The sequence below is a fragment of the Podarcis raffonei genome, chromosome 16 (assembly GCF_027172205.1).
Source record: "Podarcis raffonei isolate rPodRaf1 chromosome 16, rPodRaf1.pri, whole genome shotgun sequence".
Lineage (NCBI taxonomy): Eukaryota > Metazoa > Chordata > Lepidosauria > Squamata > Lacertidae > Podarcis > Podarcis raffonei.
The window spans coordinates 619,137-636,769 of record NC_070617.1 but is presented as its reverse complement, the minus strand read 5'-3'; the positions used below and the strand labels follow the sequence as shown (position 1 = coordinate 636,769).

Here is a 17,633-nt window from a genome sequence, read left to right as displayed (position 1 = left end):
TGAACATCGCCTGCCTGAAACCCCGGAGAGCTGCTGCCAGTCAGTGTAGGCAGAACTAATCTCTATGGACCAATTATCTGATGCAATCTAAGGCAGCTTCCTACATTCCTATTTCAACCTTTTATTCAGAACCATGAGGACTAGAATCCTCTTTTCCAGGTAGGGCTGGCAATGTCCCTTCTCTGAACCCCTGGAGAGCTGCTGCCAGCCTGGGTTGGGAACCTATCCTCTTGGGGCAGGCATCCCCAAACCTGGCACTCCTGCTGTTTTGGAACTACAATTCCCATCATCCCTGACCACTGGGATGATGGGAGTTGTAGTCCCCAAACAGCTGGAGGACCAAGTTTGGGGGTGTCTGTATTGGAGCCCTGAGACTTACGTTGTCATTGGCCGGCTCATCCTCCATTGCCGCTTGGATGCTGTAGGCCAGGAAGCAGAGAATGGCCCCGATCCACAGCAGGATGGAAAAACCCCCAAAGAGCTGGCGGCAGAACTTGACCCACTCTGGGGTGGTTGGAGGAGGGGTCAAGGCATTGGGGCCATCCTTGGCCAGGATCTCTGCTGCCCGCGTGTTGGTCAGGCCCTGGCATGGAAGGAGACAAAGAAAGAAAAAAAGAGAGGGCATATTAACCTGTGTGGTGGAATCAGGGGGAGGCCAAGGGCCACATTCCCTTGTAGGCAACTTCTTGGAGGCCAATGGCTGCAGCTGTTGACTTTCCAACCGTGCAAAATTCAGAGGTTTCTCCAAACACACAAAATGTCTCCATTCTACAAGCAAGCAAGAAGCATCGACTGCATAAACACTTAAAGCAAATTGTTCCCCTCACCCCAGAATCCTGGGAATTGTAGTTCTGTGAGGGGGCAAACTACTGTATATTTCCCAGGATTCTTTAGGGCATTCATGTGTTTTACGGAGGATAAGACTTCACAGAGGAGACTAAGGTTACCAGACGTCCCCGTTTCCTGGGGACAGTCCCCGGATTTACAAATCAGTCCCCATACAAAATCCTATCATTCCTACTGAAGTTAAAAAGTGTCCCAGTAGGACTACAAGAAGCTTTGTAAGGAGAAATTTACGAAGCATTGCAAAGTAGAGAAAGAAGAGAGATATTAGTTATGAGTTAAACGTAATTGTGGAAGTAAGAAATGTATATTTAGTGAATAGATTTTCAGATGTGATTGGTGGAAGTTAAAAAAAAAGATGGTGTAAGATATGAAAGTATGTTTAACTACTGTTGAAAATGATATGTTAAAAAACTAATAAAAATTTATGTATATATTAAAAAAGAAGAAGTTGAAAAGTGTCCCCGGATTCATTGAAGAAAATCTGGTAACCTTAGGCTAGTAGCCAAAATGGTGCCAGCAATGCTTATGAATATTAGTTGCTGGAAATTGCAGAAGAGGAGAGTGCAGGATTCTGGACTAGGTGGGCTCACCTTTGACCTGAACTGGGCTTTTCTTATGTCCTTATGGAGCCTCCAGCTCCAGGGGCAGTCTATCTTGATTCCTAAGTTCTTGGGCATATTTAGCCACTGGACATGGGTGCAAACTCAGAAGGCTGGCATATAACACCCCCCATGGGATAAATGAAAGCCAGGATGCCTTGATACCCCCTTGCCTGCCCCTCCCCATGCAGAAACCCAAGAGTAGCAAAATGCATTGGAGGGTACATGGCAAAGAGAAGCAGTAAATGTCCCCCGTGGACTCACCCGGGACAGATCCACTTGGTACTTCCTGCTGATTTCGTCCAGCGACAGCTTGTGGTCATCCTGGCAAGGGGAGAGAGAAGAAGGACAGGACAAGGGGGGGGCAGAGAAAGGCTGTTAGTCACGGGGGGCAGAAGAGCTGAACGTCCTCGGAAAAGGAACAGGATCCGGGAAACCGAGGAGAGACATTCCTTCTCGCTGTCAGCGCACAAAACATCTTTCTCCTCCTGACTGCTCTTGTGAGAAGGAGACGGACACACAGAGAAGGGGGGGTCCTTGGCCAGACCACCCTCCATGACCCCCCCGTCACTTTGCCCCCTCATCACAGCAGGGACAGGGGTAGCTTCTTCCAGCTTGCGGGGGTCAGTCTTAGTTCTCTCAGAGTTGTTTGTGATGCTATTCCTACTCCAAGTAGACCTACTGAAGTTAATAGGAAGTGCTAACTTGCTTTCATCCATTTCAGCAGATCTATACTGAACAGGACTTAAAGGCAAAGGGACCCCTGACCCTTAGGTCCAGTCGTGGCCGACTCTGGGGTTGCGGCGCTCATCTCACTTTACTGGCCGAGGGAGCCGGCATACAGCTTCCGGGTGATGTGGCCAGCATGACTAAGCCGCTTCTGGCGAACCAGAGCAGCGCACGGAAACACCGTTTACCTTCCCGCCGGAGCGGTACCTATTGATCTACTTGCACTTTGACGTGCTTTCGAACTGCTAGGTTGGCAGGAGCAGGGACCGAGCAACAGGAGCTCACCCCGTTGTGGGGATTCGAACCGCCGACCTTCTGATTGGCAAGTCCTAGGCTCTGTGGTTTAACCCACAGTGCCACCCGTGTCCCTGAGCAGGACTTAGCTGGAGGGAAAAAACCTGTTCTTTATTATTATTATTTTTGCAATATGAATTTCAGTACTGCAGAAGTTTTGAGAGAGAGGTTTTTTAAATCCTTAGCATTTTAGTACAAATTTCTCTTTTATGTACAGTATTTCTGTGTTATGCAATTTTAAGGTTCATATTTTTGCAAGCCATTTCCCCCAAATTTAATGTCTGCTGTTTTCACTAGTGTGTGTGTGTGTGTGTGTGTGTGTGTGTGTGTGTAATAATAATAATAATAATAATAATAATAATAATAATAATAATAATAATATCTTTATTGTCATTGCCCCCTCTCAGGGACAACGAAATTACTTATGTATGTGTGTATGTGTGTATATATATATATATATATTCATTCCCCCCCACCCCAACCCCTGCATGCTTTCCCCCAATATATGAATTTTTGCACACTGGTTTGTTTTGTAAGAAAGTGCATTGCAAAGTTCAGATAAGTGCGAATTTTGAAAGATGGTTGTGTTTTGGTTTGCATATTGGTTGAGAAGCGCAAATAAGCTCATTCCTCATTAAAATACAAGTGAAAATTCATTTCTCTCACGCCTACTGCTGTGGGCCCTGACAGATCCCTGACCATGGAGCCTTATCGCGGAGGATAATAAGGCGACCAACCACAATGGCTATCTTCTCCCTCCACTGTCAGAAAAACACCTGTGGCGAGTGCTGCTTTCGCACTCAGGTCCTGCTTGGAGGCTTCCCATTGGTTGGCCATTGTGAGAAGAGGAGGCTGGACTAGATGACTCCCCCCCTTTGGCCTGATCCAGCATGTTCTTATGGAACCTCCAGCTCCAGTGGCAGTCTATCTGGACCCCTAGTTTCTTAGGGATACTTGGCCACTCTGAGGAGTCTGGACTAGAGGGGCCACTGACCAGCCTTTATGCCAAGCCTTGACCCAGCGCTCCCCCAAACAGCCACCCCCGCCAGCGCTTTGACTTACCAAATTCACTTCCTTCTTTAGCTCATCCAGCTCTTTCTCCTTCTGCTTCTTCTTCCCTCCTCCATTCTCAGCCGTCGCCCCTGGCGGGGCAGACTCTCGTCCCACCTAAGGGGGCAAAGATGGCATAGATAAGGTAAAGGTTAAAGGGACCCCTGACCATTGGGTCCAGTCATGACCGACTCTGGGGTTGCGGCGCTCATCTCGCTTTATTGGCCGAGGGAGCCGGCGTACAGCTTCCGGGTCATGAGGCCAGCATGACTAAGCCGCTTCTGGCGAACCAGAGCAGCGCACGGAAACCCACCAGAGCGGTACCTATTTATCCACTTGCACTTGCTTTCGAACTGCTAGGCTGGCAGGAGCAGGGACCGAGCAACAGGAACTCACCCTGTCGTGGGGATTCAAACCGCCAACCTTCTGATCGGCAAGTCCTAGGCTCTGCGGTTTAACCCACAGCGCCACCCGTGTCCCTATATGGCATAGATAGATATACTTTATTCGCATTAGCCAACAGCCACAGCAACATAAAACAAGCAATATATACAATTAAAAAGACAGCAATAGGTAAAAAGGACAATCAAATGTTAAGATTATCGTTCAGATAGTGGCCCTTAATCTCATCGTGCCCTCGATCAACCTATTTTGATCTGATAAAAGAAAGAACAATGTGGCCACAGATGGGAGGCCTGGGATGGTAAGTAAGAGTGGGGTGATGATCTCATTCCTCGGATCTTTATAAAGGGGGCAGGACAGGAGAACATGAGCCACTGTTTCCAGATTGCCATCTCCACAGGGGCAGGAAGATGGCAGTAGCAGCCCCAGTGGACAAGAGGGAAAAGGCACCGCCGGGCAGACCCAGAGCGCTCTCAGCCAAGGCCGGGCGAATCTGTCGGTTTCATGACCCTCGATGTACTTTGGGACCAAAATCAGGGACCCTGAGGGCATTCCCACCAAAGATGGGACAAATTTATTTCTCCAATCTTCCGTTCAACTCAGTTTGTGAATTTTTAAAAGAAATCCTCATTAAAAACTACCAGCTTTTTTTGGATGAATTCTTCTTATAGTCACAAATTTTACTACATATACATTTATTTATTTTTGCAAGCAACTCCCCCTACTTTAGCACATTCTGGACATTACAGTGGGACCTCGAGTTACAAACGGCTCAGGTTACAAACACTTCAGGTTACAAACTCCACTAACCCAGAAGAGTTAACCTCGAGTTGAGAAATTTGCCCCAGGATGAGAACAGAAATAGTTAAGAACAGTTTCGGGTCAAGAACAGACCTCCGGAACGAATTAAGTTCATAACCAGAAGTACCACTGTGTTTCAATGTGCATTATGTGTTTTAATCTACAATTTCCACCTAATATGTGCATACTTTTGCGCATAAAGTTTGATTGGAACAGGGCCGTCTCAAGTATATCCGGCGCCGGGGTGCAAAGATCCCTCCAGCAGCGCCCCCTGTTTCCCAGAGATGCCAACCTTGTTATGGCACTGCTGGCAGCTTTGCGGGGCTGGAGGAGGCGGGCAGCGGCTGGAAGGTGGCTCCTCTGGCGGGGAAGAAGCGGAGACCCCAGGCACGGCGCTGCTTCAGTGTGGCGGGCGAGAGCAGCGAGCTGATGCCAGGAGGCGCCCTGCCCAGCCTCCGCCTCTTCCCTAGCGCCCTCCAGAACTTGGTGCCCTGGTGCCCCACGCCACTTGCCTCTATGGGCAAGACAGCCCTGGTCAGAGAGGTGCATTGCAAAATTCAGAGAAGCATCAATTTCAAAACATGTAGCTCAGCCTTTCCTAACCTGTGGTCCCCAGATGTTGTTGAACTACAACTCCCATCACCCCTAGCTAGCAAGGCCAGAGCTCAGAGATGATGGGAATTGTAGTCCCACAACATCTGGGGACCCACAGGTTGAGAACCGCTGGAGCTGTTTTGGTTTGTGTGTTGCTTTGAGAAGGGTGAATTAAGTCACTTCTCATTTAAACGCAAACCCCTTGGGCCCCCTCCAACTCTACAGTTCTGTGATTCATAGGATTTTAAAGCGAAGTGAGATGGCAATTGTTGGGGGTTTTGGACTGTAGAGGGTTGCATTGGAGAGGGTTTGTTAAAAAACCTGAAGCATTTTTGTTAGGGATTGTAGGGAAAGACCTGCCGAAAAAGCTGAAAAACATCTTCATGTATGCGACAACAGTTGCGAGAGTTTTAATAGCACAAGGATGGAAGACTGAAGAAACCCCAACTAAAGAATCATGGCAAGAAAAATTGACGGACTATGCAGAACTGGCAAAACTGACATACAAGCTACGGGACAAGGAGAACTGTGACTTTAAGGATGAATGGGAACCCTTTACAAAGTATTTGAAGAAGCAACAAAGCGAACTGGACTCCTTGGCAGGTTTTGAAGAAACATCCACAAACTTTTTATTGATAATAATCAGCTAAATAGTTTCAGGATCTCTACAACTTTGTAACATGCAGAAAACAGCCGTCTCAGAGAAACCAAAGACTGGAACTGAGGGAAGTCGGGGGGTGGGGGTGGATTTTTTTTGGGGGGGGGAGGAAAAATGGGGGGGAATAATGATGATATATTTCTGGATGATATGTTTTGTTTTAATTTTGAATAATTTTTTTTTTAAAGGAGAGGGTTGGACTAGATGACTGCTGGTTTCCTCCCAACTTTACAGTTCTATGATTTAACCAGCACAAACACAAGGCCCACTTCCCTGGGCCTCTCTTCTCCTCTGTCTTGCACCACCCGCTGCAACTGGAACTCAACACACACACACAAGGGCAGAGGAATTCGTTCATTTTTTCTCTCCAAAAGAGAGTGTGGCTCCCCTCAAGGTCTGAGGGATAGTGGACTGTCCCCCTGCTGAAAAAGGTTGTTGGCCCCTGTGCTAGAGCCTGTCTTCTCCTGCAGGGGAAGTCCCTAAATCACAGAGGGTTAGAGCCCCGTCGGCTGCTCCCACCTAGTTTAGCCGGCCATTCGAAGCCGTTCCTGGCATGTGGCTGCTCTTGCATGCTGACAGTTTCTCGGAGCTTCAATTGAGAGCTGCGTGGGGGGGGGGGGCAAAGGTGAACAAACTACCCCAGAAGGAGCCTGATGTGTCCCCTGCCAGAAGTGCGACCCCTCCCCTAACATGCCATATACCCCAAGGAAGGTGCTCCAGTTAGTATACAAGGACCGGTTTGCCTGCGAGATCGCCTGACTGGGAGTGTGTTATCTGTGGCTGTTTCAGAGATCATTACGCTTTAGCCCTATATACAGGCTTTAAAGGTAAAGGTAAAGGGACCCCTGACCATTAGGTCCAGTTGTGCCCGACTCTGGGGTTGCGGCGCTCATCTCACTTTATTGGCCGAGGGAGACAGCGCACAGCTTCCGGGTCATGTGTCCAGCAGCACTAAGCCACTTCTGGCAAACCAGAGCAGCGCACAGAAATGCCGTTTACCTTCCCACCGGAGTGGTACCTATTTATCTACTTGCACTTTGACGTGCTTTCGAACTGCTAGGTTGGCAGGAGCTGGGACAGAGCAACTGGGGGCTCACCCCGTCGTGGGGATTTGAACCGCCGACCTTCTGATCGGCAAGTCATAGGCTCTGTGGTTTAACCCACAGCGCCACCCGTGTCCCTTTCATATACAGGCTTTACTTAGTAGGAAACGCCATGATTGGACATAGTAGGGCTTACTTCTGAGTAGACATGCATAAGCTTGTGGCATTATTACCCCATCCATGACTGTTTCAATGGGCGGAACTGGCACTGCTCCCGGGGCCACATCCTCCCCGTTCTGAATTTCTAAGAACTCAATTGCTTAGTGTGGCAGCAGCTAAACTTTGGAACTCCCTGCCTGTTGACATCAAGCAGGCACCTTCGCAGTACCCTTTTTGGCTCAAAACACTCTTGTTTAGGCAAGCCTTGTTTGAGAGCTGATGCAAGTTTCAATCTGTTTTTAGTCTACTGTTTTAATGTTTTGAAGTCTTGAATTATCACCTTGTTGATAACGTACCGTATTTTTCGCTCTATAAGAAACAAGAAAAAAAATATTCTGAATCTCAGAAGCCAGAACAACAAGAGGGGTCGCTGCGCAGTGAAAGCAGCAATCCCTCTTGCTGTTCTGGCTTCTGGGATAGCTACGCAGCCTGCATTTGCTCCATAAGAGGCACACACATTTCCCCTTACTTTTTAGGAGGGAAAAAGTGAGTCTTATAGAGCAAAAAAATACGGTAATTGTTTTCTTTTTTTGTAAGACTCTTGGGGGCATTTTTAAACAAGCAAGTGGTAGATAGATTTTATGAAATAAATAAAAGCATCGCGAACAAATCTGGGACATTTACAGCAGCTGCCAAGATATACAGGCCCTGAATCAAGACTCATTTCTGATCCTGGCATTGCAGGGCGTTGGAAGAGACGACCGCTGGGGTCCCTTCCAACTCCATGAGTCTCATTTTCAGCAAAACAGCAGACAACGACCTTCCTTCTAGAGCCCTGAGTGTGCATTGAGCAGTGGCCTCACGGCAAAGCAGCCTTTGCCAAACATCCCAGGCAGGACCCTGCCTTGAATGGCCTGACGCAAAAGCTTTGATGTCTTCCTCCTCCTCCTCCTCCTCCATCACCACCATCACTGAGCTCCTGATCCTATTTGGCTGGTCCTGGACAGACTGCCAGGGGAAGCTATTATTGTCACGGCATTTCCGGACTGAGGGGACGCAGGAAGTACAGGAGGCCAAATGTTTCTCTCCCCACCTCAGCAAAACACTTGAGATTTGGACGTACCAGGAAAGTGGCCAACACAGCTGGTTCTCCACTTGTATAGAATAAGTTCATGGGAGGTGGAAGCAAAGCTTTCGATTTCTCCCAGAAAGGAGACCAGGCATCGCTCATTTTGCCAACCCCAAAGGATCTGTGCTTCCAGCATCAGTAAAAATAGGAACAGGCAAATCTGCCGGTTTGGGCTTCTCGGTTTCTCACTTTTCTGCCTTCAGTTGCCTACGTTTCTGCATCAAAAGGGTGCATTTTGCACCCTTACCTATTTTAAGAATCCTCATGAAAATCCATCAACATTTAAGGCAAATTTCTCCTAGATTGCACATGCCTGTTTGCAATATGCATTTTTGCAAAGCAATTTTCTAGAAACCTTTTCATATGTTATTTTCAATAATGAGTGCATTTTGGGGCATGCTTTACCCAAATACATGCATTTTTTTCTGCCTTTGGGCTGGAGGAGCACCCTGCAAAATATTGCCATATCCCATGAGACGCGTGGCTGAGTGGGGATTCGAATTCTGGTCTCACCCCGGTCCAAGTCCTCATTTAATCCTCACAACAACAGCCCTGTGAGGGATGCTAGGCTGAGAGGCCGTGACTGGCCAAGGGCCAACCAGCGAGCTTCATGACCGTGTGGGGATTTGAACCCAGGTCCTTGCAGTTTGACGCTCTAACCATTATGCCACACTGACTCTCAGACCTCTCTTCCTGCCCTGCACCACCACCACTCACTGCCGGGGCCTGACTTGGGGGGGCAGGATGCTGAAAGAGGGGAGCAACGTCATTAGCACTCGGAGCATGTCTTGGCGCGGCCAGGACCCCGGAGAGCGAGAGAAAAGGCTGGGAGAGAGCGAAACCACTCCTGTTCCAAGTCTTGCCTATTCAGGCCTCCAGGGCTTTTCAAGGAGGCAGAAAGACCCCTCTGTTCCGCCTGCTTGGGCATTCAGTGCCCAGGGAGACATCTTCTCTCTCCTCTGCCGGGCTCTGGGCTTGGCAGGCCTCTCCTCTGGGCCCCCGGAGACAGGGAGAAAGTGTGTTTTCCCCATCCTGGCCCAAAAGGAGGGGGAGAAAGAATTGGGCCAGGCAGAAACTCCCTGAGAGAAGCCCTTCCCTTGGCTGAGGTGAGGAGGGACAACTGCACGGCGGATCCAATGGCACAAAACAATGCAGGGAATGATGGAGCGAGGAAGGGCTGTGGCATTTGGGGATTTCTGCTTCAGGGAAACAGCGAGGGAGAGGTGAGATGGTAGACGTTTATAGAACGATGGAGAAAGTGGATAGAGAAATGTTTGCGCCCCTCTCTCCTAACGCTAGAACTCTTGGGCATCCCGTGAAGTTGGGCGTTGGAAAATCCAGGGCAGAGAAAAGCAAGAGCTTCTTCAGGCGGGACAGAGTTGAACTGTGGAACTCCTTGCCACATGAGGCAGAGATGGCCACCAAGCTGGATGGCTTTAAAAGAGGACTGGGGGGATTCACGCTTCTGAATATCAATCGCTGGGGACACAGTGCAGAATGAGGGGAGGGGGAAACTGGGCTGGGTCCAACCCCGCATTTGGTGCAACCCCTGCAATGCAAAGCTAGTGTCTAGATAGCTTTTGGGGGGTTGTGGTGGACGAAGCAAAGCGGTTGTTTCTCCCAGAGAAAAGGCCAGGCATTGCTCATTTCCACGCCCCAGGAGGCCTGTGTGTCCAGCACCTGCCCAATGATCAGTAAAAACTAGGAATGGACAAATATCATCATCATCATCATCATCATCATCATCATCATCATCATCATCAATAAGTTTATTGAAATAGCCAAAGGCCATGGCAGTTTCATAACAGTTTGCCAAACTACAGGGTGGACAAATATGCTGTTGGTTTCTCATTTTTTGCAAGTTCTGTCCTCCACATTTGCACACCAGCTTTTGCTTTCGTTTGCTAAGGTTGCCAGGAATAACAGCTCTGTGCCCGGCGAAGCCGCATTTCCCAGCACATTTCAATGGATGTGCTTTGAGTGCATGGTGTGAGGACCTGCTCACAATGCCCCCGTTTTGCACGGAGAAGCTGACGGTCAGCCCAGGCCCCCGGCCATTCCTCCTGCTGCCAGGCCAGGCCTTGTCATTCCAAAGCCCCAGGTCCTATATATACATTTTCAACTATTTTTAAACGAGGGAAAATGCATCAGGGGTCAAGTGACTAGGAAGTTGATTCCCACCTCCCTCGAACAGAGGTCAGCGTGGTAACCAGGGGGCCAGCCATGCAAAAGGTGGCGGAGCTGGGGACCCCACGGGGAGATTGGGGTTCCCTCGTCCCCCCCCCCCACGGCCACACAGGACCCTGTTCCCAGGTCTCTCTGTAACACGACCCCTGGCAAACCAGAGTTGTTCTTGGCAACGGGGAAACTTTTCCGTCAGTGTTGCGATGAGGTCCTCTTTTTATTTTCTGCTCCTGAATAAACATCTGCATCTCCTGGGCCCGGTTCTTGCGATCCCAAAAGGTCCCAGCGAGGGGTTGGGCCCAGTCCAACGATGTTGGGCACCCCTCTCCCACTGCCCGTGTGACGAGACCGTTTGATTTTGGAAAGGCTCCACAGACAGAACCTCTCAGGCCAGGGACCGAAAGAGGCTTGGTTTTGGAACACAAACACGGGAAAGGAGGAAGCAGATTAATCCAAGCTGGACACTTGGTCTATCTAGCTCAGCACTGACCACACTGACAGGCATTGGCCCTCCAGGGTCTCAGAACTTCTTCATGAAGCGCATCGTTAAACTATGGAACTCCCTGCCACAGGAGGCGACAATGACCATCAACTTGGATGGCTTTAAAAGTGGTTTGTATACACTCCAACACCTCACCAATGAAAATAGGGGCATCCTATTCTATTATTATTGTATTATTATTATTATTATTATTATTATTATTATTATTTCATCCATTTGATTGGGTTGCCCCAGCCACTCTGGGTGGCTTCCAGTATACATAAAAACTTAAACGTTTAAAAACTTCCTTATACAGGGCTGCCTTCAGATGTCTTCTAAAAATTGTATTGTTATTTATCTCCTTGGCTCAGGGTTTCCACAACTCCAACATTTCTGCAATGGAAATGGGGATGTCCTAAGGAAAAGTGGGACATTCTGGGATCAAATCAGAAACCAAGACAGCTTCTGTCAATCTGGAAACATCCCTGGAAAATAGGGACACTCAGAAGGTCTGCAAATCAGAATCACTGCTTGATGAACAGCTGACTGTTTTCTGATCCCAATCCAGACTTTAGTTTTATTTCACAGGAATCATATACCTCCTGCTTGCGGCCTCAGAGCTGTTGGAGCAAACTTTGTGCAAAGAAAGGCAGGGCAAACCCTCAATAGGCGGGTTATCGGGGAGCAAGCCCTGAGAAATCTCTGGCAACAGGGGTCCAGTTTGCTCACACAGCCTGGCCCTGGCTGCACCCCGCTTTGTGGCAAAAGGTGCGTGGAAATGGGACAGGGGGCAATCACAGAATCCTAGGCGTGCAAAGTTGGAAGGGGTCCTAAGGGTCATCCAGCCCAACCCCCCCCCAGGAATCACAGCTCATGTTTCATTCCGCCGAATGTAGGGGGCAGAAATCAGCCTCTGTCTCTTCCTTTTTCTTTTTCTTCCCCCCCTCCAAAAAAATTGTTTTACTGAGGTTCATTAAAGATACATGTCAAGAAGTACAATTAACACAAAGGGGAAAAAATAAACTGAATAAAATGCAATTTATTCACTATTCACTATTCAGGTGGCCAGCCCAGGGTGTAGCTGTGCAGCAGAAAGAAAAAAAGAGGTTAATTGCACTGGAGAAATACCTCCAATCAGACAAGTATGGTGTGTATGACCAATAAAGCTTTAATCTCTCTCAATCAACACCCACTGCTCTAATTAGCCAAATTTGACCATCAATAAAGACTGGCACATTCATATTGCTTTGGTCGTTTTGATTTTTTTCTTCCTCATGAGACTTCATATAGGAAAAAGCAAGTAGCATAAAAGAACTATTCAGAATAATGAAGAAAGCCAGAGCCTCTGTCTCTTCCAATCCGCTCTGTATCTTTCCGGCCTCCACTGCATAAAAAACAACAACCTTGCAGTGGCCCCCAAATCCCTGAGCTCCAGCCCCCATTCTGGGAGGGCTGGTGCCTAGTGATTGACAGGAGCTGGGGGGCCTCCTCCCACCCCTCTCTGCCTCGGTGGCTTCTCATGAAGTGGCAGGAGATGGTGTATTGTTTCAAGTTTCTAGACCCTAAGGTTGCGCCGGAAAAGCTACAATTCAGAATCCAAACAAAAACTATCGTCTTTCTCCGGTTGAGGTTTTGAAAGGTTGTGGGGTCTACCCTGCATGGCTCGATTCTAAATGAAGACGCTGAATGGGATCCAGACCGACTAATCCATCCCCTGGCTTGTACCGGACATGGATTCAGATTTTCCCACGGGGACAAGATCTTGTTTAATTAGGAGAGGATTAAAAGTGAATGACAACAAGCGCTCCCGGAAGATGACGGAGAGTAACTACGCAGCGATGTTTCACCATCTACCTTTCCGACAAAGAACACAGGATCATAGTCATTTGCACTGATAGGAACCCCGGGAGTTCTGCACTGAATTATACATCTGAAAATGAACCCCAGGAGTTCCAGCTGCGCTAGATCACAGGTGAATCCTCAGCGGCGTCCCAAACATCTGGGTCAACAAATGCTAACACCCCTTTCTCTTTCCTTTGCGGGTGAGAACCATGACTGTGGAAAAAGCGATCTATAGAGAAGGCAGATGCGTGCCTTTTCTTTTATCTGTTTTGTGGGTGCAGAGAAGGGAGCATTTCCCCCAACCACCAAATTGCACCAAACGTTGCATCAGGGAGGAGAGAAACTCAGCAAACAGTTCTGTGGAAGCTGGAAGCTGGCAGTCACCTTTCCCAAGGAATTATCAACAGTCTAAAAGGAAGAAACTCCAACAGACGCTTTTGTCTTACAGAATATTATATTTAAATATGCCTTTCTACCGAATGTGAGAAACCAGCACATCCTGTGACATGGATGTAACAACAAACTTTGTTCTCCTGCACCTCTCTCTGCCACCCTGCAAAATCTGACAGCGAAATACTTTTTCTGACAGCTGGGGTGGCAGATTTTGCCAGCTGCCGCCGCCACCGGCCGCGAAGTTCTCCTTAGAGGCTCAAAGCGAAGGCCACACTTTGTAGGTGCAAGAACAACAGCACAGACCTCCTGGCCAGGGGCGGAAAAACTTTTCTGAACTCAAAGCAGGAGTCCAAACACCCCTCTCCTCAAAGTACGACAGACAGAGGGCAGCAGAAAGCAGCCCGCGGGACTCCGGTGAATTTCAGCACCATGACATTTACAGCCCTGCTCCTCCGCTCAAAGCAACAAGACGCCCCAAGCCAGTCTACGTGAGCGCAAGACCTAAAATTATTAAATGCAATCCGTGGACCCGATCCTGCACTCCCCTCTCTGCCAAAGCGGACCACGCCCAGAGAGGACCGCAATCTGCCCAGCCCAGCACGGCCTGTGGGGCTAATCTGCCTTCAAAGGTGGGTGGGAGATATGGAAACGGTTCTTTGGGACCAAACGCACCTTCTGGTCTCCCAAAGAAGGCTGCGCAAACACGCTCCGATCTCTTCCCTCCAACTTTTGCCTTTTCTCTGCCTGTGGACCCTTCCTCCACAAGGCGCGCACCCACACCCTGGCCGTCTCAGGGATCCCTGCAGGTGCCCCCCCATTACTTTCCCTTTGCAGTACTTGTTTGCACCCCTGAAGGACCACTTCTCTCTCTCCCAACCCCAGATATGGCCTTTGGGGGCCCCAGAAGCAGCGGTACTTACCCCTTTCCCCATATTTGCTGGTGCAGGAGACGGAGGGGACAGGAGAATAGGGGGTGGGGAGGGGGAGACGACGACAACAACAAAAGGGGTGGGGGTAGCCTATAGGGAGCACATGCAGGAGATATACATTCAGAGGGGTGGGCCCTTCCTGTCTTTAAATAGACGGCTCGGTTCCTCCGCTCCTTCTCTGGACAGAGGCACTTGTTGAAACTGGATCTTCAGTTGAGAGGGGAGAAAGAGAGAGAGGGTGGGAAGGACGCCCCTCCTCTCAGAAACCTCCCTCTTTTCCCTCCTGCTTTCCCCAGCTCCTCTGCCCCATAGACCCAGCCCCCTTTTGCAGTGAAACCCCACCTCCCTTCCTCAGGCGGGAGGGCTCTCTGCCCACCAGCAGTTAGCTCTGCCAGGGGAGACTTGCCAAGCGGCACCCCTGCCAGTCCCTTGGCCAAGGAGAAACTGGACAGCTGTGCAAAAAGTGCCCCTCTATTTCTTCCCCCCTTGTGCTGGGGGGCTGTGAGGCGTATCTCCAAGGCAGGTGCCAACTTTCTGGGTCCCTGCCACACCTGTCCTTTCTGCAGCTGCTGTTGCGAGGCATGTGTCTGAACCCGCATGGATGTCCAGCGTGCCAAGTGTCGTCCTGCACACACACACACACACCGAGAGGTTGGGGACCTTTAGCTAGCATTATAATGTGCTCTTTGTTATGACCACACGTTTGCCCTTATGCCCTCAAGAAGTTCTCATGCAAGAGGAATAAAGAAAGGTCAGTTTGTTACGTGAAGTGAATGAGACTGAGCGCAGTGGTACCTCAGTTTTTCGAACGTGATGTGTTCCGGAAGACCGTTCGAGTTCTGAAACGTTCGAAAACCGAAAACTCAATAGCTGACAGGATCTTGCACTTAGTCGGAGCTGCATGGCATGTTTGACTTGCAAGGCGCATTCGAAAACCGAAGCATTTACTTCTGGCGTTCTAAAACTGAGATGTTCATCAACAGACTGTATCTTGATGCTGCTTCAGATGGCAAAGTTGGGATATAAGCAGGGCAGGAAATCTTCCAAGACGAATCCGAACCCATGGCTTCAAGTTACAAGGAAGGAGATTCCGACTAAAACATCAGGAAGAACTTTCTGATGATAAGAGCTATTAGACAGTGGAACAGTCTCCCACAAGATGGTGGTGGACTCTCCTTCCTTGGAGGTTTTTAAGCAGAGGTCGGATGGCCATCTGTCCTGGAGGCTTCAGCTGAGATTCCTGCATTGCAGGGGGCTGGACTAGATGAGCCCTGGGGCTCCCTTCCAACTCTGCAATTCTGATTCTATTACCTCAGAAGGTGGTGATTCAAGCGCATCTTGATCAAAAGAGTAAAAGGATCCCCAGCTGTTCCCCAAAGCCTTCAGAAAGTGAGTGTGACAGTTTTGCCAAAGGTAAAGGGACCCCTGACCGTTAGGTCCAGTCATGGCCGACTCTGGGATTGCGGCGCTCATCTCACTTTATTGGCTGAGGGAGCCAGCGTACAGCTTCCGGGTCATGTGGCCACCAGGACTAAGCTGCTTCTGGCGAACCAGAGCAGCGCACGGAAACACCGTTTACCTTCCCGCCGGAGCGGTACCTATTTATCTACTTGCACTTGCTTTAGAACTGCTAGGTTGGCAGGAACAGGGACTGAGCAACGGGACCTCACCCCGTGGCGGGATTTTGAACCGCCGACCTTCTGATCGGCAAGCCCTAGGCTCTGTGGTTTAATCCACAGCGCCACCCGTGTCCCTGTTTTGTCAAAGAGCCCACGCTAAAAGAAAAGCAAGAAAGGGAAACCTCCTGGCGCTTTTCTGCCAAAGACCATTTGCTGGCCAGGTCAGCTGTTGTGCGGTGCTGTGGGCAAGCTTCAGATGAACAGACGCAGCCTCACCTCATTGCACCAGCTTCTTCTGCCCAGGATTCCCTTAGCAGGAACTCTCCACATTTTCAGATGCAGGAATTATTAAAACGGCTGCACTGGTTGCTGGTTCATTTCAAGGCCCAATTCAAGGTGCTCACCTTCGTGTTTAAAAGTCCTCAACGACTCAGGCCCCAAACAGCTGAACACTTGGCGTGGTCAAAACTTGCTCTCACGTCAGACAATGACTTAAAAATGGAAGAAAACAGAAGTTAAGATTTTAAGTTAAGAAAACTTAAGTTAAGTTAAGATGCATAAATGAAAATAATAAAATGGAACCAGGGAGGGGCAGCGGTTCTCAACCCGTGGGTCCCCAGATGATGTTGGACTACAACTCCCATCATCCCCGAGCTCTGGCCTTGCTAGCCAGGGGTGATGGGAGTTGTAGTTCAACAACATCTGGGGACCCACAGGTGGAGAAAGGCTGGTGGAAGTCGAGGGATTCAAGTAATCCCACACTAAGAATTTAATATGAATGGTTAAAAACAACAACCAAAAACAGTAGTGTATGCGTGTGTTCTTTTTTTAAAAAAATATTATTTAGTTCTTCTGGGGTTTTTTTTCTCTTTCAGTGAACGTTGCATGGATCACTGTGGTAGAGTTGGAAGGGACACACGGGGTCATCTAGTCCAACCCGCTGCAATGATGGCAGTGGCACCGGGTTGGGAAAGGCTGCTACGATGCCTGGCTGGTCGTACGGCACATCGTCACATCCGTCCAACGACGCACACAAACGTCTCCTGCTTCTCTTCCTCTCCCATGTTGTGCACAGAATTCTCCTCTCTAGTCCAGCCTTTCCCAACCCGGTGCCCACATCGCCACTGCCATCATTGCAGCGGGTTGGACTAGATGACCCCGGGGTCCCTTCCAACTCTACCACAGTTATCCATGCGACGGTCACTATGCTCATCTGTGAAACAACCCCTGGTTAAAACAAATCATGGTTTTAGTGTTATGTGCCCACACAGCCGGTGCAAGGAAAAGCCCAGCAGGGCCGCGGGCTTATGAGATGAGCCTGGTGTGTCTTCTGGTGAAGCTGTCAGAGAAGCCCTTTTTGAGGCACGAACGTGTCAAGGCCTCTTCCCCACAAGGCCGCGGCGAAAGATAAGCGCCATTAAAAGCTTCACACGGAGATAGCCTAATCCTCAAGGCAGTAACAGAATTGAGATGGATCGGCAATCTAGGACTCCAAAAGGAATTGATTAGGTTCAAAAACCAAGGACTGTGGCTCTGAGCTGGATGTGTGCGTCAGGAGGGAATCACGCTACCTGGGTGATAAGGACCAAGTGATCAGTCAGAGGCCCCGGGGGACAAGGAGCTTGCAAAAGGTTGAGGGAAGCGATTATCTCTCTCTGGGATGAAGCTGATCCTTCCTCTTATCAAGGGCAGCGAGAGGAGGTGGCGGAGAGGCATGTCAGAGGTATTTTGCCAGAGACGAGCGCTAGGGCTGGAGCAAAAAACCTGACACACAAAAAATCCTAATTCTGCCTGCAGCAGAAGTTCCGTCCACTTTGCACCTTCAAGGCAGACTTACCCCATTCACACTTTTCGACACAATACCTGAACCGAAATGCAGCC

The 17,633-nt window shown here is 49.3% G+C and overlaps 1 protein-coding gene across 1 annotated transcript in view; it reads right to left on the bottom strand.

Annotated features, from left to right (window-relative positions):
* Positions 1-14,361, bottom strand: part of LOC128403590 (sodium/potassium-transporting ATPase subunit alpha-2) — a 52,394-nt gene extending 38,033 nt beyond the window's left edge. The window contains exons 1-4 of the mRNA XM_053368499.1: positions 14,125-14,361; positions 3,531-3,635; positions 1,710-1,769; positions 380-583 (exon numbers count right to left, since the gene is read on the bottom strand). Of these exons, the coding sequence (XP_053224474.1) occupies positions 380-583; positions 1,710-1,769; positions 3,531-3,635; positions 14,125-14,136 (381 nt within the window). The 5' untranslated portion in view covers positions 14,137-14,361. The remainder of the gene's footprint in view (positions 1-379; positions 584-1,709; positions 1,770-3,530; positions 3,636-14,124) is intronic.
* Positions 14,362-17,633: the final 3,272 nt, after the last annotated feature.